The sequence below is a fragment of the Cervus canadensis genome, chromosome 24 (assembly GCF_019320065.1).
Source record: "Cervus canadensis isolate Bull #8, Minnesota chromosome 24, ASM1932006v1, whole genome shotgun sequence".
Taxonomy (NCBI): Eukaryota; Metazoa; Chordata; class Mammalia; order Artiodactyla; family Cervidae; genus Cervus; species Cervus canadensis.
Window position 1 is genome coordinate 6291327 of NC_057409.1, and position 23079 is coordinate 6314405.

The 23079-nt window shown below is 48.3% G+C and overlaps 1 protein-coding gene across 4 annotated transcripts; it reads right to left on the minus strand.

The window, feature by feature from the left end:
- On the minus strand, positions 1–20972 carry HTR1D (5-hydroxytryptamine receptor 1D). 4 transcript variants are annotated; one of them, XM_043445246.1, is made up of 2 exons: positions 20936–20972; positions 1–2667 (listed from the first exon to the last, which is right to left on the minus strand). In XM_043445246.1, exon 2 carries the CDS (start codon positions 1951–1953, stop codon positions 820–822), a length of 1134 nt encoding a protein of 377 aa, XP_043301181.1. In that variant the 5' UTR covers positions 1954–2667; positions 20936–20972; the 3' UTR covers positions 1–819. The 4 variants fall into 4 exon arrangements, with proteins under 4 accessions (XP_043301181.1, XP_043301182.1, XP_043301179.1 ...); XM_043445247.1 differs by having other exon boundaries at positions 1–2556; positions 20748–20951; XM_043445244.1 differs by having other exon boundaries at positions 20748–20951.
- Between the last annotated feature and the right edge of the window lie 2107 nt (positions 20973–23079).

Consider the following 23079-nt stretch of genomic DNA (forward strand, 5'->3'; position numbering starts at 1 on the left):
TTGACAAGACTCAACACCTTAAGATCTTTAATGAGAATGGGACATAAAAAAATAATTCAGGAAAAAAGTTCAGAATGGTGTTCCATTGAAAGCCTGGTAGGTGCAAATTCTGTCAATCTGCTTCAGTGGGGGTAATTGTGGGTTTTAACTTCAGGACATTCAGATGGTGCAGAAGGAGGATGGGTAGCTGATCTGGTCCCAGCCATCCACTCCCCTGCCCCTGGCTTCCAAATCTCTCTCTGTCACTCTGTATCATCACTCTATATCATTGGCACCTCAGATGCTGACTCTTTCCTCATGAACAACGAAGGGAGGTTCAATCTAAGAAGGACTCAGTGCAAGATATACTTGGGTGTTATTTTCCAGCTAAGGTGCCGCATGGAATGGAAACCCTTCATCCCACTCCAATTCTGTTTCAACTCAGGTCATTCATTTCACTGACTCTCTTTAGAGCACCATAAAAAAACTTTGGTAGACCAGAAAGCCTCCCATTTTGAGCTTGGGGTCTTTCTACAGAGTCAGCCAGCTTTCTGTTTGAATTGCATCAATGGAGAAACCTGTAGATCACATTCTTTCCAACATGGATGAACCATGAAAATATTACACTAAGTGAAGTCTTGTCCCCTTTCACACAGCTACCCAGCTTTTGGTGGCTCAAAAGTCTAGAAGACAACAGCAAAAAAGAACGCTGAACAATTCTATCAACTGGACCAAACCCCAAGATATTGGAACTAACCCAACTCTCAGGAAAAATAAAAAAGACAATTTCCAGTTGGTTTACAGGACATAAAAGATAACAAGAGTTACCACCAAATAAGACTAACAGGTTTTCCTGAAACGGACAACTTTCTGAAACGCTTGCCGAAACTCTTCGTTAAACACAGTATAGATTATTGGATTGATGAGGGAGTTCAGATAGCCTAGCCAGGTGAAAAAGTCAAAAAGTGCTGGGTGGATCCAGCAGGAGTCTCTGCAGATGGGAAGGACCAGAGATGCTACAAAGAAGGGCAGCCAGCAGACGATAAAGGCCCCCAGAATGATCCCCAGGGTTTTTGTGGCTTTCCTCTCTCGGGCAGCAGAAATCCTCTTGCGTTCCAGGACACTATCGGCAAGCTTGATTTTCACATGGTTAAAAAAGAGAGGGGAGCCGGCTGAATGAGAATGCCCCTCGTGAAGGCTGGGGTTGAGTGAGCACAGTGAGGACCCTGCAGAGCCTGTGATGAGATGCGCGGTGGTGAAGCGCTTCCCGTAGAGGGACGATGGGTTCAGGATGCGGTTTCGGGCGGCCATGTAGATACGGCCATAGAGGATGATGAGCAACACGGACGGGATGTAGAAGGCCCCACAGGTGGAGTAGATAGTGTAGGAGATCTGAGACGTGTTCACCAGGCAGTCCGACATCTCTTCGTGAGTTTTGGCCTGCCGCCAAAAGAGGGGTGGGATGGAGATGCAGACCGAGATGGCCCAGACCATGGCGATCATGGCGGCTGCGTGGCCCGCAGTCCGGCGTTTACTGTACTCCAGGGCATCCGTGATGGCCCAGTACCTGTCCAGAGCAATGACGCAGAGATGCAGGATAGAGGCCGTGCAGCATGTGACGTCAGAGGACAGCCAGATGTCACACAGGAGTTGGCCGAAGCTCCAGGTGTGGGTGGTGGTATAGGCGATGCTGATGGGCATGACCAAGATGGAAACCAAGAGGTCGGTCATGGCCAGGGAGCCAATGAGACAGTTGGCTGGGGTATGGAGCTTCTTGGTCAGGAAGATGGTGGTAAGCACAAAGGCATTGGAAAGGACTGTGGCCAGGGTGATGATGGAAAGGACCACGGCAAAAGCAATCTTGAGGGCTTGGAGGGTCCCTGGGTCCCAAGCCCCTGGGGTTTCTGTGGCATTCAGGGATCTGTTGGGAGCCCCCTGCAGAAGCCCTTCTGCTGACTGGTTTGGGGGGGACATTCTAGGTGGCTCTGTCTTTCCACAGACTTTCACATACACAGCTCCTTCTTTCACAGTTGTCCTGCTCACAGAATAAGGTCATCCTTTTGTTTCGCACTGGTGGGAGGCAGCCGTCAGAACAGAACCCAGCGAAAAGCCCTCAAAACTCGACCGTTGAAAGAACACTGAGGTGCCTACCACCTGGTAGTTAAAGGTCTTTCCTAAATCAGATGAAACCCAAGATGTCTCACTGTTTTGGAACTCTGCCCAGCAACTGATCAGGCGTTGAGGACACATGCTGGATTTGTTAGACATTTACCAGGATGTCAAAACAGTGTCTGCAACGCTCTGGAATTCTTGCTTTTGGCATTTTGGCTCCATCCAAAGCTTGAGAGATAAATGTGTTTAATGAGAACTTAAGAATTTCCTCCATTCTATTCTGAGAAGATTCTGGATTTCAGGTCGCCCCTGGGGATTTTTTTTTTTTTTTTTAACTAGAGACAAAAAGAAGTGCCAGCTGGTTCAGCGAGGCAGTGCAGTCAACAGCTCACAGTTTTCCCAGGTTCGTCTGCATGTGTCATGAGGATGTTAACTTTGGTTCCTGTCCCACTCAACGTCTGGAGCCTGAACAGACAAAACATTCCAGTTACCAAGACTCGAAGATGCCTGAGCTGGGAGAAGGCAAAACAAAGAGATGATTGTAGGCTCATCCCGAAGGGCACGTGTTCAGAAGTTCTGGGGGTTAAGGAAAGACAAAAAGTAGAGTTAGGTTCTAGAAGGACAATTTAGACGTTTGAAATTAACTATGAGGTTAAAAGGATGCTGTTTAGTGCTGGCAGTGGTGCAGCCAAACTGGCATTTTCACACAGGTCTGGAGAAGACAGGGGAGGGCAAGGTGCCCCACCCCCACAATTCTCAGAGTGGGCAAAGTATCACAGCTGCTGGACATATCACAGGTTTCTTACAAGTACATGAAACTAGCTCTGTGCATTGTGAATCAGGAATCATCCTACTTATTCATAAACAATGGAAACTAAACAAAATAACTGTGTACACACACACACACACACACACAGAGGCCACTGGGAAAGATACCAAATTGTTACCATGTGTTTCTCTAGGAATTGGGGGAGGGGGCGGTGGTGACCTTTTTCCTATCATATGAGTTTTCCAAATTTCCTAGAGTGAGCATGTATGACTCTTAAAGTAAAAAGTGGAAACAACACCTTTTCATTAAGCAAAGAAATTGAACTGCAGGGAACTCCCTGGTGGTCCAGCGGTAAAGACTCTCCACTTTCATGACTGTGGGCCCGGGTTTGATCCTTGGTTGGGGAACTAAGATCCCACGAGCCATGTGGCTAAAAAAACAAAAACAAAAACAACTAACTGCAAAAATAAAAATCCTGTGCTTTTTTTCACAGTGAAAGTTTAAATACAAAAATAAAATTGGCTTTGCAAATGAGAATTGGAAATTAAGTCACAAAAAAATCTTGAAGAATCATTTTCTTTTCTTCTCTGTGTCTGTGGACTTGAATCTGGGTTTCAGTATTTGAGACACAGGCAAGTCCTGGTATCTGAAGTCCACAGGGCCTGGCAGGAAGCCCCTGGGTGTATGGGGTTGGGAAGAAGAATGCTAAGACCCCTTAGCCCGATCAATAACCCTACTGTGTCTCCCCCATCTTGTGTGGAATGCTACAACTCCACTAGGAATCCCTATAATTCATTTATCGTTATCTCTTCCAGCTCAATTTAGCAAACAGGTCTTGCCCTGAGAGCATTCACAGCCCAGGAAGGGAGGCAGACATGTAATGTCAAGGACCCTGGGATGGAGCTGGCAAGGCAGAATATATATTATATATACATGCTTTTCTAAAAAGTGTGATGTCACTTTCTTTATTGGTGGTACCGAGCAGCGGGTGGGATCTTAGTTCCCCTACCAGGGTTCGAAACCCCAGTCCCCTGTGTTTTGCAAGGCAGATTCTTAACCACTGGACCACCAGAGAAGTCCCCACAATTTCATTCTTAAGGACTGCATGTTGTTCCATTGGTTGCCTACATTAAGGAGAAGGGTCTCAGTAGTCAGCATCGAGAGGGATGGCGTTCCTGGTGGCTGGAAAGATAACAGTAAAGGTCTGGAGCCTGGAGTGCGGAGAGCAGAGGATCAGGCTTCAGGCGTGGGGGGTGCTGGTGGGCAGCAGGGCATGGGGTAAGAGTTTCGCTTGGACTGGGGTGGTCTAGGCTCTAGTCCTTGTTCTACCCCAGCCCTCCTGGGTGACCTTGGGCAAGTCCTTAAGTCTCAGATTTCTTCCCCAAAACAGCTGCCACCCCATCTGCCAACCAGGACTGCTGTGGGGCTTTCATTGCTCCTGGCAAGGTCAGCCTTTGAAACCCACTGAAAGCCCGAGAGATGTCAAGAATCACTGTCACCCTACTTCCCTCCTTCTGCTCGGCTCAGGGCTTTGTTGGGAAAGTTCAGTCTATGGCTGTTGATTGGTTTTATTTTTGATTTAATTAATTAATTTGGTTGTGTTGGGTCTTAGTTGTGGGACACAGGGTCTTTGTTGTGTCATGTGGGATCTTTAGTTGCAGCCCAAGAATTCTCCTGATGTGGCCCATGGACATAGCAGGTGTAGTATGCAGGCTTAGTTACTCCTCATGACATGTGGGATCTGAGTTCCTGGACCAGCATCGAACCCACATCCCTTGCATTGGAAGGTGGATTCTTAACTGCTGAACCACCAGGGAAGTCCGTATTTTTTTTATTTTTTTTATTTTAATTTTATTTATTTATTTTTTATTTAATTAATTAATTTATTATTTTTTTTTTTAAATCATTAAGAAGCTAAACATGCTGGGAGAATGTGAGGGTGGGATATTTCAAAAGAACAGCATGTATACTATCTATGGTGAAACAGATCACCAGCCCAGGTGGGATGCATGAGACAAGTGCTCCGGCCTGGTGCACTGGGAAGACCCAGAGGAATCGGGTGGAGAGGGAGGTGGGAGGGGGGATCGGGATTGGGAATACATGTAAATCCATGGCTGATTCATATCAATGTATGACAAAACCCACTGGAAAAAAAAAAGTAATAATAAAAAAAATAAAAATTAAAAAAAAAAAAAAAAAGAAGCTAAACATGCAAGATGGTAGTTTCCCTCTCACACCCCAAAAGTGTGCTTTGTCTTTAAAAAAAAAAAAAATCTGCCTAGAGGACGGAAAACAGCCTGAGTTTAAGAAAACCCTTCTTAAGCTACCTGTTCTGAAACATACCCTGAATTTGAGGAATATTATCGTCGCACCTTTGATGGAGCTCTTGGTATGTTCCAGGCTGGGACCCACTCCACCTATGCCCCCAACTGACAAATGAACCAACCAGTGCTCAGAAAGGTGATGTCACCTGCCCCAAGGTCACCAGGTGGAAGTGGAAAAACCGGGTCCAGGGTCAGCTCTGACATTTCCACTCCTCTCCACACTGCCTCAGTTCAGGAAGAAAAGCCCTCCGGCAAGTTTGCTTCTAGGCATGAAGCTGGTTTGGGATCTCCTGGAGATAAATGAAAGTGGTGATTCCTTCACGCTACCCCACCCCCTCTCCTTGTCCCATCCTCCACCCCAAAGGCCTCTGGCTGAAGCTCTCCTTTGGTTCACAGGGAAAATGTGAAGTCAGGTTGGACTGTTCAGAATTTTCTTCGCTCCAGATGGTCTGGGTGAGCAAGGTGGTGTCATCTCCCACGGAAGACTGGTATGCTTGCCCCACAGACCCAGGCGGTTACTCCCTGGGTTCCAGGCATTCCAGCGAAAGGCGTGGGCTCAGAAAGGCCCAGGAGGCTGGTGGGTGACATCTTGGGAAGAAGGACAGTGTGGATTGCCTTGGTCAGGAATGCCAGGCTGGAGTTTTGTAGCAAGCCACATGATTCTTTTTTTTTTTTAATTAATTTTTATTGGCATATAGCTGTTTACAGTGTTGTGTTAGTCTCTGCTGTATAGCAAAGGGAATCATGAATACATGAATCATGAACCATGAATACAATACGAATACATCTACCTTCTCTTCTTTGGATTTGCTTCCCATTTAGCTCACCACGGAGCACTCAGTAGAGTTCGCTGTGCTATACAGGCAGTTCTCATCAGCTACCTATTTTATACACGGTAGTGTATATCTGTCGATCCCCATCTCCCAGCTCATCCTTTCCCCATTCACCCCTTGGCATCCACAACTTTGTTCTCTAGGTCTGTGTCTCTATTTCTGCTTTGCAGATAAGTTCATCTGTACCAAATCTTTGTAGATTCCGCACAGAAGCATTAAATACAACAGCTGCTTTTCTTTCTGACTTACTTCACTCTGTATGACTGCTTCTAGGTCTGTCCATGTCTCTGCAAATAACACTATTTTGTTCCTTTTACAGCTGAGTAATAGTCCCCCGTTTCTGTGTGCCTCTTGGGAGTCCCATAATTCTGAGGCTGTCTCCTGCCTACCGTTCTTCCCCAACTTGAACAAAGTTGGGGGAATTTCCCACAATCTAGCTACCTTTGGAGATATAGACTCTAGGTCCATAGTCAACCCTCCCATTAAATAAAAAGATAAAAAACAGAAATCTTATGCAATTTCAAATAATAAGGTAAAAAAACAGAAATTCAAACAATGAGTTACCGTCTTCAGTCAGCAGATAGGTAAAAAATTTTAATCTAGTTGTGTCATGTCATTTGATAAAGGCGGGAGCAACAGGAATTATCACCTCCCACTGGTTAAGTATACTTTGGAGGACACTTGTTAGCAAACAATTTGGCCTTACGTCATAAATCTAAAAATGTAATGACCACCTCATGACCCAGTAACTCCACTCCCAGGTATATGAGACAGAGACACTTTTCAATGTGTTCCCCGGCAGACAGCAACAAGAATAATCACAGTAGTAATGACTGTAACAGCAAACAACTGGAAACCACCCAATCATCCATCAGGAGCAGGATGGCAGAATGTGGTATATTCCTGAGCCGGCTGCTACAGAGAAGCGAGACTGGGTAAATCAAAGCGCGTGAATAACAGTGCCAACAACAAAAACATGCCAGAAGAAACAAACTGTTTAAGGATATAAATATATGTGGCAAAGCCATAAGGAAAAGCAAGGGAACATTCAACATAAAACTCAGGGGAATTCCCTGGCGGTCCAGAGCTTTCTTGGAAGGGGAGTGGGTTTGATCCCTGATCAGGGAATTAAAATCCCACAAGCGGCGTAGTAAATAAATAAATAAAAACAGCAATAAAATTCAGGCTAGTGGTTACCACTAGAGGGGAAAGGAAACAGGGATGTAATCATCACGGAAGGGTTTTAAAGGTTATCAGTGATGTTTTTTAAGGCAGTAGTGAGTACGTGGTTGTTAATTGTTAGTCTTTAATCAGTAAGTATGTTTTATAAATACATTCACACAGACACACACACACACACATGTATTCTTTTGTAGGAAATTGATATTTTCATATTTTTTCTTAATCAATTTTGTACATTATAAAAAAGAAATGCACATGACCAGCACTGGTAGTATTGGAACCAGCACCAATACCTTGATTTTGACACGTTAATACCTATCCATACATCCTAGTACCAAATTTCTGAGTTCTGATCCCAGCTCTGCCTCTGATCAGCAGGGTAACCATGGGCAAGATATGATTTCTCTTTGACTATCAGTTTCTTCATTTGTAAAAAACGGGAACATTAGCATGGCTGTGCTGCCCCAAAGGGGTGTTCCAATAAGATCGTATATATGATAGGATGTAATTGTAGCATCCTGAACAAATGTAACCATAATAACGGGGCTGGAGGGGAATGGCTATAAGCATACATTTTGGGTCAGGCAGGCTCAAGTCCCAATCCCCGTTGCTCCACTCTCTGGCTGTAACCATTGGGTAAGTTACTTAAGCTCTCCGAGTTCCAGTGATGAAGGTGATAATTCACACCTCACCAGAATTTAGGGAGAACTGATTAGAGCATGGATCTTAATGCCCAACGTAGTAAACGATGACTTCCTGGTTTCTCCAGGATGGATCCAATCATCTTCAGGTCTCCAGGCAGTCAGGTCTCTTCCCTTGCTAGAAACAAGGCATCACTGTCCATTTTAGCGAGTGATGGCACCATTGTCAGAACTACCAGCTGTACCAGGGAGCTTCTCCCCTGCCCACCACAGTCCTGGTAGTCATCAAAGCGGAAGTTAGGACCTTCCTCGGCCTCTCCCAAGCCCAGCTGCATCTTCCCTGGAGTCCACATCACACAGACTCTAGCCATACCATACGCCTCCCAGCGCCAATATCTCTGCAGAGGGGTAGAGAGGAAAAAGCAGCGATGCCTGGGTCCCAGTTCCGACTTGGTCCACAGGCTACCTCTGACCACAGCTGGCTGGACCAGGGTGGACTTGTGAGCCAAAACCAGCAGGTTTTCTTTGGGGAATTTAAACTGGAGACTGTGAACAGCTGGGTAGAGAGCTGATGGAGGGGGAGCAACTCAACGCTAAGGATGCTGGGGCAGGAATTGGGCCACAGCCGTGACCAAGGGGCACGTGATGGTGGGGGGTGGGGTGGGAAAAGCCATCAGTAAACACCAACCAACAGGTCCGCAGAGAGAGGCAGGGGGACAGGGCACACGGAGAAGGGAGCAGGGAGGCAGGAGACCCACCTCCCCCAGGAGAGGAGAAGGAAGGAGCCTTCCAAGCCTAGTGAATACTCCTTACCCTTAGATGTCCACGAGCAGCCTCTGGGCCAAGGAAACCTCATTTGTAGCAACTTACACTTTTCCTGTGGAGAAGGCAATGGCACCCCACTCCAGTACTCTTGCTGGAAAATCCCGTGGATGGAGGAGCCTGGTAGGCTGCAGTCCATGGGGTCGCTAAGAGTCGGACACGACTGAGTGACTTCACTTTCATTTTTCACTTTCATGCATTGGAGAAGGCAATGGCAACCCACTCCAGTGTTCTTGCCTGGAGAATCCCAGGGACGGGAGAGCCTGGTGGGCTGCCGTCTATGGGGTCACACAGAGTCGGACGCGACTGAAGTGACTTAGGAGCAGCAGCAGCACACTTTTCCTGTTGAGCCAGTTCAAATGGACACAACAGGCCGGGAGAAAGAGAAATCAGACAGAGGATTTTCAGCTCCTTCCCACCAAACAATCCCTGCTGTGGGAAGGAGGCAAGTCATTTCACCTGCGCTTTTCTTTCTCATCTGCAAATTGGGGTCCTAACGCCTTTTGCCCAGAACTGCAATGTGGATGCCGGGAAGGCACAGCGGCTGTCACGCCGCAGGCGTCCTTTTTAATTCCTCTTCACTAAGGCTTCCCACCCAGGCTCATCTCCTCCAGCCTGCAGAAGAATTTGTCACCCCCCCTTTCAGAAGAAGCTTTATTTTAACTGAGTGAGTCATAAAACCTTGCCAGAAACAAAGAGGATGTATGCGTTTAATGTATCCTCAGAAGTCTGTCCCGTCCTTTTGGAGGGGAAAAAAAAAAACAAAACCAACAAGCCTGTGATAAAGATTTGATGCAGCAGAATCAATGCTCCACGGAGGAATTCATGTCTGTTCTTTCTCTGGAAGCTGTGAGGTACGGATGAGTGAGCCCTGACCGGGGAAACCATTCTCCTCAAATCTGAACACTGCTTTATATTTTACAAAGCACATCCACAGCTGTTATTTTATCTATTCTCTCTACAGCATGGGACCTCCCACAGTCTCGGGCTTCTCTGTAAAATCAGGGTATCAAGTCTATCTCCCACGGGTGAAATAAATATGAGAGGAAGATTAAAAAATTTTAATAGGAGCGTGTGTCCATCTATCCGTCAATCAGTATATCTGTAAATGAATGCAAGTTTTGAAATCTAGTCAGTTTCTTGAGCAAGTCAACATTTCACCTCAATTATAAAATCTGGAAAATCGGGACTTCCTTGGTGGTCCAGTAGCTAAGAATCCGCCTTCCAATGCATAGGACATGGGTTCGATCCCTGGTCAGGGAACTAAGATCCCACATGCTGCCGGGCAGCTAAGCTCAGGTGCTGCAACTGGAGAAGCCTGTGTGCCACAACAAAGACCCAGCACACTCACGATAAAATAATAACAAAATAAAATGGCCTCTTAAAAAATCTGGCAAATGTCAAAAAATCAAAAGCAGCCAAACCTCTGACCTAGAACTTCTGCTCCCAGATATATACACGATAAAAACACAGACAACTGTTCACCAAAAGGCATGTGCAAGAATTATTCATAACAGCACTATTGAGCAACCCCAAACTGGAAGCCACCCAAAACAAAGGTCAACAGTTGAATGGATAAATCCACTGTGGCATATTCCTACAGCAGAACACTACAGGTCAGTGAGAATGAGTCCCACCTCCCTGCCACACACAGCCACGCGGATGAACTTCACGGAACAGAAGAAACTCAATACTATGTCCCCACATGTGAGTCAAACTTCCTGAAGCTCATGAGTGGGCAAAACTGACCTGCTGTGATGGAAGTCATGCTAGTGTGTTGTGTTTGAGGGGAAAGAGGCAGTGATGGGGAGGGAATATGAGAGGGGCTGCTGGGTGAAGGTCATATAGTCAGCCCGCTACATGTGAACTTTCAAGTTGTGAACTTTCAAAGATATTTGCATCTGGTTCCAGCAAGGAACCAGAACCTGTGCCATCAACGTCCGGCGTGAGTGAAACTGCAGCTTGCCCCCCGTCTCCTGTTGCTGACGATCCTTCAGATCTATCATCTCCCACCTCTCCTCCCTCATGCAGTCAGTAACTCTTCTTGCCTGTTCACTCGATGCCAGCCCTTGGATGCCAGCTATTGTACTGTACTACTGTACTTCCCAAGGTACTGCACTATAAAATTAAAAATGCTTTATTTTTTGTTTTTTAAAATGTATTATTTGTGTGAAAAGTATTATAGACCTATCACACAGTATTAAATAGCTGATTGTGTTAGTTGGGTACCTAGGCTAATGGGGTCAGACTTACAAACAAATTGGACTTGTGTTCTCAGACCATAATTCGTTTGTATGGAGGGGACTTACTGTATTCAGTTTCTTGAACGAGGTGTGTTCACTTTGTGAATATTCATCAGGCTGTACATTCGTGTTTGGGGTACTTTCGCTTTCATAAAAATGTTTACCCCCCAAAATTAGTGATTAAGTGCCTAAGAACTCTGGGTACCAGTTTTGCGCTTAAAGGGGACCTGGAACTTGTCATTTAACCTCTTGAGTTTAGTTTCTCCATGTGGAAAATGGGTATGGAAACAGTACCAACACCACAAGGCTATTTTGTTTGAATGAGCTGGATAAAAAGCACCCGCTGTGGAGCAGATGTTTCAGATATTTTAGTTAGTTGTAATTAACAGTCCCTCCCTAGCAAACATGATCTTGAAGGAACTTTTATTTATTTATTTTTTGTTTATTTTTAAAAACATTTATTTATTTGACTGCATTGGGTCCTAGTTGCGGGGGATCTTTAGTTGCAGCATGTGGGATCTAGTTCCCTCACCAGGGATCGAACCGGGGCCCCTTGCACTAGGATCATGGAGTCTTAGCCACTAGACCACCAGGGACATCCCTTGAAGGAACTTTTAAAATGATATAATCCAATATAATGAGCTGAGATGCTAAGACCCAAAGAGACGGGTGTCTTGCCCAAGATTAGAGAGGAAAGTTTTACCTCCCTCCCAACTCAGCTCAGTGTTTCCACCACCCCATGCTGCCCCCATCTCCCCCTGTCAAGAGAAGGCATATATTTCCTGAATCTGGGCTCAGCATGGACCACCTATAGCCAACAGGGTCAGGCAAAGGTGACAGTGAACTTGTTCTAAATCTAGTTCTCAAGATGCTGTGCATATTTCTGCCTGTGGTCCATCATCTCCATGAGAAGACCATGTATGGGCTAACCACTGGTCCCAAGAGGAGGGGACAAAGACATGTGGAACAGAGCTGCTTATACCAATGGCCCCAGCAAATCCCCACGGAGAATAGAGCGCCTCAGTTGACTGGCAGATACATGTGTGAGCCCAGCTAAAATAGCAAAAATGCCCGGTCCATTTCAGATTAAATCAGCCGGTCTCCAGAAGCATGAATTTTAGTAGTAAATGTTACTGTTTTAATCCACTGAGTTTGAGGGTAGCTTGTTACACAGCCATAGTGACTGGTATAGTCTCCTCTTAGTATAGTAAGTATAGTATAGTGGTACTGAACTACTGAATTCTACCAATTTCACTGCCTAGACCTAACTCTGCCTTGGCTCTCTTCATTCTTCTCTACCCCTGTTGCCACTTCCTGTTTGGGGCCAAAATTTCCTCTGGCTTAATAGAGTTTTTATTTATTAATTTATTTTATCTATTTATTTAGCTGTACCAGGTCTTAGCTGCAGCACGCAGGATCTTCAATCTTCTTTGCAGCATGCAAGATCTTTAGTTGAGGTATGCAAACTCTTATCTGTGACATGTGGGATCTAGTTCCCTGACCAGGGATTGAACCCGAGCCCCCTGCACTGGAAGCATGGAGTCACAGCCACTGGACCACCAGGGAAGTCTGTCTCTGGCTTAAACTATCTCCCTGCCTCCACTCCCTTCCATTCTCTTACCACGTAACACTCAGAATCTTCCTTTTAACTAAAAGTCTGACCAACAAAAGTCTCTTAAAATCCTCCAGTGGCTCCCCCTGCACCTGGGATTAAGTCTCAGCTCCATCATTGGGTCTAAGAGAACCTTCATGAACCTTTTTTTTCATTTATTTTTATTAGTTGGAGGCTAATTACTTTACAATATTGTAGTGGTTTTCGTCATACATTGAATGAATCAGCCATGGATTTACATGTATTCCCCATCCCGATCCCCCCTCCCACCTCCCTCTCTACCCAATCCCCTTCATGAACCTTTAATTACATCTGCAGCATCACCTCTGAATCTAGCAGGCTGTGACCTTCACAGTCTAGCATCACAGACCTGCTTGATTTCCTGATGGCACCCTCCTGCCATACCCATTCCCAGTGCTGTGTCCTGCTCTATACCTCTGTCTCTTCTGTGTCCTCTGCCTAAGTCACCCTTCAGGACTAAACTGGCATCTCCCCAGGAAGCCTTTTCTAAAGGCTTTCCCCCCACCAGCTCGGGTTAGGTACCCCTCTTCTGGATGCCCACCACCAAGGCTCTTACCACACCAAACTCTCCATCACTGAAGATTGAGTGCAGGGACCATATCTTATTTAGCTCCTATAACCATGACACCTAGCCCACAGCAAGAGGTCAATAAAGGTTTATGAAAGGCTCCATGAACTGAGGAACGGGCCTAAGAACAGGGTACTGGACTGAGAGATGGCAGCCCTGGGCTTTAGCTTGGTTCTGCCATGAATTCTCTGTGACCTCCTCTGAAACTATCTTTATCTTGAAAATGAAAGGGTTGGGTCAGATCAGAGATTCTCTTGCTGTGCATCAGAATCACCTGGGGGAACTTTAAAAAAAATACAAATGCCGTTACAAACAACAAGAAAATACAGATGTCCAGGCTTAAACCCCTGAGGGACAGAGCCCGGGCACTGTAATTGTTCAGAGCTCCTCATGTGTTTCAGAGGTGCGACCAGGTTTGGAAACCACTGGCCTGGATGATCTCTGGGGATCTTCATCCCTGGCAATCTGGTTATCTTGAAACAAGGTAAAGGTTGTTTCCAAGGCCTTTATAACAGGGAAACACGAGAATCCAAACCTGTTTTACTTTCAACCTTGTGCTGTGTCAGTTACCAGCCCTCAACAGGGAAGGAACCACTTTGAACGACTAAATTGCACAAAGACCCCCCCGGGTGCTCTCATGCTTGTGAGAAAGAGGGCAGAAACGTTTTAAACTCTCACCAGTAACCTCTCACACTACCTCTTGGGGCAGAAATTGCCCCATATTACAGATGAAGAAGCTGAAGTTCAGAGAGGTAAAACGACTAGCCCAAGGCCACACAGGCAGTAAGAGGCACAGCTGGAATTCACAGCCAGTCCCGAGAAACTGGAGAATAGTCACTACTGGCCACATGTGGCCCCGAGAGCCTCAAAGTGTGAAACACACTGGACTTCAGTCTTACTTCAAAAAAGAATGTAAAATACCCCATTAATAGAATAAATATTTATATCAATCACATGATGACATTTTGGATATGTTGAATAAGTAAAATATATATCAAAATCAATTTCACTTTTATTTTAAAGTGGCTACCTCTAAATTTTCTAGGTCTACAGTTACATCTGTGGGGTCTTCCCTGATTGCCCAGTGGTTAAGACTTCGCTTTCCAATGCTTGGTAAGCTGGCTCAATCCCTGGTCTGGGAGCTAAAATCCCATATGCAAAAAAAAAACAAAACATGAAAACAAAAGCAATATTGCCCCCTAGGGATCATTTTGGGACTCTAGTCTCAAAAAAGAAAAATGCAAGTAGGCAAAGTGGTTGTCTGAGGAAGCCTTAAACAGCTGAGAAAAGAGAGAAGTGAAAGCAAAGAAGAAAGGGAAAGATATACCCAACTGAATGCAGAGTTCCAGAGAATAGGAAGGAGAGATAAGAAAGCCTTCTTAAGTGAACAATGTAAAGAAATAGAGGAAAGCAATAGAATGGGAAAGATTAGAGATCTCTTCAAGAAAATTGGAGGGATGGGAATATTTCATGCATAGATGAGCACAAAAAAGGACAGAAATGGCAAGAAAGGACCTAATAGAAGCAGAAGAGATTAAGAAGAGATGGCAAGAATACTCAGAAGACCTATACAAAAAAAGGATTTAATGATCTGAATAACCACGAAAGTGTGGTCACTCGCCTAGAGCCAGACATCCTGGAATGCGAAGTCAAGCAGGCCTTGGGAAGCATTATTACAAACAAAGCTAGTGAAGGTGATGGAATTCCAGTTGAGCTATTTCAGATCTTAAAAGATGATGCTGTTAAAGTGCTGCACTCAAATATGCCAGCAAATTTGGAAAACTCAGCAGTAGCCACCGGACTGGAAAAGGTCAGTTTTCATTCCAATCCCAAATAAAGGTGATGCCAAAGAATGTTTCAACTACCGTACAATTGGGCTCATTTCACATGCTAGTAAGGTAATGCTCAAAATCCTTCAAGCTAGGCTTCAACAGTATGTGAACTGAGAGCTTCCAGATGTTCAAGCAGGATTTAGAAAAGGCTGAGGAACCAGAGATCAAATAACCAACATCCTCTGGATCACAGAAAAAGCAAAGGAATTTCAAAAAACATCTACTTCTGCTTCATCGACCACACTAAAACCTTTGACCATGTGGATCACAACAAACTGTGGAAAATTCTTCAAGAGATGGGAATACCAGACCACCTTACCTGTCTCCTGAGAAACCTGTAGGCAGGCCAATAAGCAACAGTTATAACCAGATATGGAACAATGGACTGGCTCAAAATTGGAAAAGGTGTATGTCAAGGCTGTATATTGTCACCCTGCTTATTTAACTTATATGAAGAGTACATCATGCAAAATGCCAGGCTGGAGTGAAGATTGCCAGGAGAAATATCAATAACCCCAGATATGCAGATGACACCACCCTTATGGCAGAAAGCAAAAAGGATCTAAAGAGCCTCTTGATGAAGGTGAAAGAGGAGAGTGAAAAAGCTGGCTTAAAACTCAACATTCAAAAAACAAAGATCATGGCATCCAGTCTCATCACTTCATGGCAAATAGATGGGGAAACAAAGGAAACAGTGACAGACTTTATTTTCTTGGGCTTCAAAATCACTGCGGACAGTGACTGCAGCCATGAAATTAAAAGACCCTTGCTCTTTGGAAGGAACGCTATGACAAACCTAGACAGTATATTAAAAACCGGGGACATCACTTTGCCAACAAAAGTCTACAGTCAAAACTATGGTTTTTCTAATAGTCATGTACAGATGTGAGAGTTGGACCATAAAGAAGGCTGAATGCCAAAGAATTACTGCTTTTGAACTGTGGTGCTGGAGAAGACTCTTGAGAGTCCCTTGGACTGCAAGGAGATCAAACCAGTCAATCCTAAATAAAATCAACCTGAAAATTCAGTGGAAGGACTGATGCTGAAGCTGAAGTTCAAATACTTTGGCCTGGTGTGAAGAGCCGACTCATTGGAGAAGACCCTGATGCTGGGAAAGATTGAGCAAGAGGAGAAGGGGGCCATAGAAGATGAGATGGTTGGATGATATTACTACTTGAGCAAACTCTGGGAGATAGTGAAGGACAGGGAAGCCTGGTGTTCTGCAGTTCATGGGGTCACAAAAAGTCGGACACAACTTAGCAACTCAACAACAATTCTCATGAAATTCCATGCAGTCCCAGGACGGGGTTTAGGACACTACCTGGAGCTTGTGGGCAGGGGTTGGAATAGCAGTAGTAGTCAAGTAATGGGCGACATTATTAACAGCTTACTATGTGCCAGGCACTGTGCTAAGCACTTCCTCTATATCAGCTCGCTGAAGTCTGGACACAACCCTCTGAGGTTGGTGTTATTATTATATCCATTTCCCAGGGAAGGAAGCTGAGGCTCAAAGAAGTGTTTTGTCTAAGGCCCCAAAGTTAGGACACTACAGATCTAAATTGGAACCTGGATTGCTCTGTTCCAAGCTCCACCACTCATAAAAGGTGCTGAGTCAAGTCAGTCCCTGTTGCTTCTTCATTCACAACTATTAAACTACATGTGATGCCACATGTTCAAAAAGCTCCGCTGGGTCCCTGGCATGTTCTGGGCTCCATCACTCTCGCCTGAATAGGGCCTCCCTCTGCCAGGTCCAGAGAGAGACTCAGGCCCAGGGGAGGGTGCCCAGACACCCGCCTTTCGCACTCTGCACACGATCCTCTGCTTGCTTTTTCACCACAGCCCAAAGAGAAGGGCAGGAAGGTGGTTATAGCAGTGCTTCTCACACTTGAATGTACACATGCATTACCTACAATCTTTTTAAAAATGCAGATTCTGGGACTTCCCTGGTCCAATGGCTAAGACTCCGCACTCCCAACGCTGGAGACCCAGGTTCGAACACTGGTCAGGGAACTAGATCCCACATGCTGCAGCTAAGAGATCCCACCTGCTGCAACTAAGAGCTGATATAGCCAAATAAATTTTTTTTTAATTAAAAATTTTTTAATTTTCGCTATGCTGGGTCTTTGTTGCTGTGCGGGCTTTTTCTCTAGCTGCGGCGAGCAGGGGCGACTCTAGCTACGGCGTGAGGGCTTCTCATTGTGGTGGCTTCCCTCCTTCCAGAGCACGGGCTCCAGAAGTGTGAGCTTCAGAAGTGTGGCACGTGGGCTCAGTCGTTGCTCCAGAGCCCAGGCTCAGTCGTTGTGGCACAGGGGCTTAGATGCTCCGCGGCACGTAGGATCTTCCCAGGCCAGGGATCAAACCCATGTCTCCTGCATTGGCAGGCAGACTCTACCATTGAGCCACCAGGGAAGTCCCAATAAATAACTACTTCTTAAAAATGCAGATTCCGATTCTGTGGGTCTGGAGCAGGAGCTGAGACGCAGCATTTCAGACTGGCTGCCAGGTGATGCTGCAGCTCCGCTGATGACACCGACTCGCATGAGGATAACAGTAATGTCAGCCCTGGGGTTTAGGCAGGATCTCAGCATGTCAGAGCAAGAAGGACCCTTAGGAATGACCCACTCCAGCTCCCTGATGGTGCTGATAGGGAGAGAAAGGGCAAGACACTAGCCAAAGGTCACATGGCGAGTTACAGGCAGAGACTGCATCTTCGGAGTCCCATCCATGCCCCTTTCCATCCACCGTCTCCAGCTGGCGGCAGAATCCAGGGCAGGTGTATGCAGACGCTGTCACACCCAAGTCATACCACATGCTTCCGGCATTGTCACATCCTCTCCCCACTTCCCCTCTGAGCTTCCACACAAAGGAAGTAATCCCGGGAGCAGACTGGCAGGGCAGACCACACTGCAAGAAACCTCTAGGGCCGCAGCCTCTGGTCCTACAGCTCAACTTGCCCCTCCCCGCCAGATGCTACACATCTGGGTCCCCAGAAAGCACTTGAGCTAATGGATGGAGTGAAACCGTTTTCAGGACGGGGGAGAGGCTGACTTCTCCAGACTGGTTGAGCAGGGTACTTACAACAGGAATTCATTTCCTAGAAATGAAACACTGAATTTGTTGGTATTTACAGGATTCACCATCTGCTTTCCCTGCTGGGACGCACAAGACAAGCCATGATGAGAATATAAACTTCAAAGTCAGGTAGGGCTTTGGAGTTAGGGGAATTTGCTTCCCAGCTCGGCCATTTATTAGCTCTGTGACCTTGGGCAAACTATTCCACCTGTCTGAAGCTGTTGACTCATCGTCCCTTCAATAGTGAATGACTTAAAGCCTATCACAGGAATTCCCTGTCGGTCCAGTGGTTAAGAATCCATGCTCCCGTTGCAAGGGGCACGGGTTCGATCCCTGGTGGGGCAACTAAGATTCCACAAGCTGTACAGTGTGGCCGAAAAAAAGGCCTATCACATGTTGCCAAGAGCCACACAGATGTGGGTCCTGCTCTTAGGAAGACACCATGGCCCTGGGGAAACCCTCCTGGAAGCTGCCACCACGGAGGAGGACATTGGAGCAGGCAAGGAGCCATGGGAAAGACAAGCCGCCCGCAGCAGCCCTAAGATCCCTGCTGAAAGTGGCTTTGAAGGAACTTCCTTGGTGGTGTAGTAGATAAGAATCCTCCTGCCAACGCAGGGGACACAGGTTCGCTCCCTGGACTGGGAAGATTCCACATGCTGTGGGGCCACTAAGCCCGTGCACCACAATGACCCTATTTGAGCCTGTAAGCCACGGCTACTGAAGCTCTTGAACCCTAGAGCCCACCTACCGCAACGAAGAGTAGCCCCCACTTGCTGCCAACTAGAGAAAGTCTGCACAGAGCAAGGAAGACTCAGTGGAGCCAAAATAAATAAATGAATAAAAAAGAAAGAAAAGGCAGCTTTGAAGCTAAGCCCTGGCAACAAATAGAGTCAGCAAGTGAAGAGGACCCGGGGCCAATGATGTCTATTCCACGAGACCTCCCTTCCAGGGAAACAAAATCTTCCCTGCCATGCACCCCAAATTCTTTTCCTTTTTCTTTCTTTTTTTTTTTTTTGGCTGCACCATGGTGGCATGGGGATCTTAGTTCCCTGACCAGGGATCGAACTTATGTCCCATCAGACAACTGACAAACTGAGGAAGCATCTCTGTATTTCCCAGCCTGTCCTAGGCACCACTAGGAGATGAAGAGGCCCCAGACCCTGCCAGTCACGCCCAGGTGGCCACCCCCTCCCATGCTATCCTCTAGGTGCTGGCTTCCCAATGCCTTCATGCCAAAGGCCACCCACTTCTCCCCACAACCTGGACAGGACTGAAAGCTGCAAAAGGCCCAGTTGCCCCAGTGACTTTTTCTTTTTTTGTGCCCCAGTGACTTTTGCTGGTGGCTGTTGATAAAGAGTTCCTTGATGCCCTGGTGAGGAAGGCCAAGACCCTGGGCTGTGGAGGAAGAGAACCACCCGGAGGAGAGCAATGTGTGGTGATTAGAAAACACTGGAGGGACTTCCCTGGTGGTCCAGTGGCTAAGACTCCATGCTCCCAGAGCAGGGGATCCAGGTTCAATCCCTGCTCAGGGAGCTAGATCCCATGCTGCAACTAGGAGTTGGCATGCCACAACTAAAACCTGGAGAGCCAAATAATAAAAATCAATGAGTATTAAAAAAAAAAGCATTGGAAGCTGATTCCAGGGAAGACAGTGAGAGGTTGCTCCTACCAACCGGAGCAATGACGGCCACAAGTGCCTGAGCTGCTGTCTGCAGCCAGGCGCTGTGCTCAGTAATGACCCTATTTGATTTGCACAGCCACGCTGTGAGGTGGCCACCCGAAATCCCGTTTTGACATGGGAGGAAATCAAGGCTCAGAGAAATAAAGGGCTTTCCCAAGGTCACACAGCTAGTAAATAGCCAAGCGCTGTGTGCTAAGGCAGCCAATCTGACTGAGAGCCCCTGCTCTTAACCTTAGACCTTCCCCAGCTAGTGAGGCAAGGGACTTCGGTCTTCTCTTCTCTTCCACGCAGCATGACCTTGGGCGAGGTTTATCCCCTGCTCTCTGCGCCTGCAGTCAAGCAGCTTTCTTAGTACTCTTCCATGTCCGATGTTATGTAATTTACTGGGATTTGGACAGAGCTTTACAGTATATAAAAAGACATTCATAAGGCATCTCATTTTTCCCCCCCGCACGGACCCTGTAGGGTGAAAGAATTAGCTTCTCCATTTGATAGATGTGCAAACTGAGGCTCGAGGAGACGCAGTGACCCGCCCAAGGTCACAAAGCAAGTTAGGGCCGCCGGATTTCGCTCTCCACACTAGACGTTCCTCCGACTCCAGAAAGGAGCGGCCCCGCGGCGCCCGGACCTGGTGGACAGGGGGCGGCACCCGGCTTCCCTCGGCCGCCCCCGGCCACTTGGGGCGGGGGGCGTCGCAGCCCCCGGCCCGGGGGGTGAGGGGAAGCCTCCCGCCCCGCCAGATCTCCGGGAACGCGCGCCAGGCAGGCATCCCGCAGCCGCCCCCGGGCGCTGCCTCGACCCACCCTCCATCCTGGGGCTCGGGACGGCGCCCCCCGCGACGCGCCCCTCCGGCCGGGCAGGTCCTCCGGGGACCCCCTTCAGGCGTTCGGGCGAGAGCCCCCCGCGTCCGAAGGCGCCGAGAGGCGGGACGCTCGGGCCCGCGGGGCGCTGAGGAGGGCGCCGCCTCCCCGCCCAGCTCCACCTGGGTGGCCGGACTGCGAGCCGCCGGGGCCCCGGCGCCCCTCCCCGGGGCGGCACCGGGCTCCGAGCGCTTACCCGCTCCCGGGCACGCAGGTGCGGACCGCGGGCTCGCCGGCCCGGGTCCTTGTCTTCGGCCAGCGCTTCGTCTCCCCGCTGGCGGCCGCCGCATCTCCGCCGCGACCTCCCTAGTGGAGCTCGGGGCTCGCCGCCCGCCCCGCCGCCCCGGGGGCCCTTCCCTGGCCCCGCGCCCTCGCGATGCCCACCTCCCGGCGCCCTGCGGCTCTGGCTCCAGGCTCCCCTTCCCGCGCCCGCCGCCGCTCTGCGCTCCCTGCCCCCAGCTCCTCCCCCGCGAGGCTCCCTCCCCACCCTGCCCGCCGCCCGCCCGAGGGAGGCTCGGCCCCCTTCCGATCCCGGACGCGTGGCCCCGAGCTCCGAGCCCACGTCTCCCGCCCTCGCAGCAGCCCCAGCTTCATGGGTAGGTGGGCGCGAAGGAAGAGAGGTTGAGGAAATCCCCAGCCCGGTACCTCGGGGCCCCACCTGTAGGAGAGAGGACAGACTGGGTCCAGAGGAAGGGTGGTGACAGGTGGGCCCTGCCCGAGACCCCTGGTGAAAGCCTAGCCTCCCCCATCTGTCCCTGTCCCCTGTCTTTCTCTCTAGCTAGGGATCGAGCCTGGGTCTCCCGCACTGCAGGCAGACACTTCAGCATCTGAGCCACCACGGAAGCCCCTTTCCTTCATTTAACAAATACTGATGGATGTGTGTGTCAGGCACGTTCTAGGCAGTGGGGACGGACCAGTGAACAAAACGGATGTTGACCTAAAGGAGGTGACGAGCAGGTAGTGAGTAAAAGGTAAGAAGTGATTTTAGAGGTAAATGGCGTGGAGGACGATGAAGCAGAGAAAGGAGATAGAGTGAAGTGCAGGCTCGAACAGGGAGGTCGGGGGAGGCCTCCCTGGGAAAGTGACATCTGAACAGGGGGTGAGAGAGTGAGCCCTGCAGAAATAAGGGGGCACCACACCCCACGTGAGGACGGCCCGGGGGGCAGTGAGGAGTAGGAGTTGAGGTCAGGGAGGCCGGGGAAGGGGCAGTTGCCTCCCTCTTGCAAACAGCAAATTCTCAACCCCCAGGTTCCAGCAGGTATTGGGGGTGCCTGGTTCCGAGAACAGGGTCAAGAGAAGACTTTGAGCACAAAGAGGAACCACAGGAAAGGTTCAGGAGGAGGTCCAGGCCTGGCTAGGTCCAGGTTTCACGCCTTCAGAGGGAGCTGGCCTTCTGTCTCCTTATGAGCTTTCTATCTCCTTGTTCATGTATTTCCAGGCTGTGTTATTTGGATTATTTCCAATCTGTGCATCCGCTGCTAGGGTTGTCATGTCTTCTTGATGAACTGATCCTTTTAGCATTATGAAGTGACCCTCTGTCCCTGGTAACAGCTCTTGTGGTGACGTCTCCTTAACTGGCTGTCAGGAGAGGCTGGTTTATTTACAGCGCCCACAGCTGTTTGACATCTGGTTTACCCCAAACTCAGCAGCTCCTCCAGACTTCCTTTCCAGTGTCCTTCTGTGCCCTTCTGCTCCACGCATTCTCTACCCACCTGGCCCTCCCCACCTTCCTCCAGTCCTCACCCTCCTGGCTTACCATCTAATGGTCGGCCTGGAACCTTCAGCTCTCTCCCTCTTTCTCTTTTTTGGAAGGCTGTGATCGATGAGTATTAATAATGCAAACGTTCTTTTTGTCTTAGTGCAAATCCCAGGCAGATAAATCACTGGCAAATAGGAGTTACCGGCAGCCATACCTCAGCCTTCTCCACTCTACTCAGGCCCTGGGTTCTTCTCCCAGCGAGGAAGTGGGAAGATGGGCCGATGAGTGCCAAATGTAGGCATTGCCCAAAATGGGTGTGCTGCTGATGTCCCGCGTTGAAGGTTTGTAGAGGAGGAAGGGGTCCTGTCTACACAACTCAAGCATTTGTAGGTGCCGCCAAGATCCTAGCCTGAGATCGGCGGTGGAAATCACATAGCAGTGTAAATATAGATACGCCTAGGGTGTGTCCTCACTGAAAAGACCCTGACAGCCCCAGAAGCGACCCTAACCAGAGATGAGAAACAGAAGGGACAGGAGAGAGGGCAAAAAGAGTGAGACTGCAGCCTCTCAGCAGACAGCTGACATCATTTAACAATAAAAGCAGCCAGAGATGCGCAGTGCTGTTGGAAAGATGGTTTAGGGGAAAGGCTGGGTCTGCGGGAGAGGGTTCAATTCAGCTCAGCCCTCACCCAGGGCCAGCGGATGTGTGAAGCCCAGTCCCAGCTCTCAGGAAGCACACAGACCAGGAAGGAAAACCCACAGGCATTTAAGCATAGCACCGTGTGGGGGAGGGGGAGGGGGAGAGGTGGGGAGGGCATGGTAAGGAACT

Coding starts and splice junctions, on each gene's coding strand:
- HTR1D (XM_043445246.1), bottom strand. CDS start 1,953: ATGTCCCCCCCAAACCAGTCAGCAGAAGGGCTTCTGCAGGGGGCTCCC.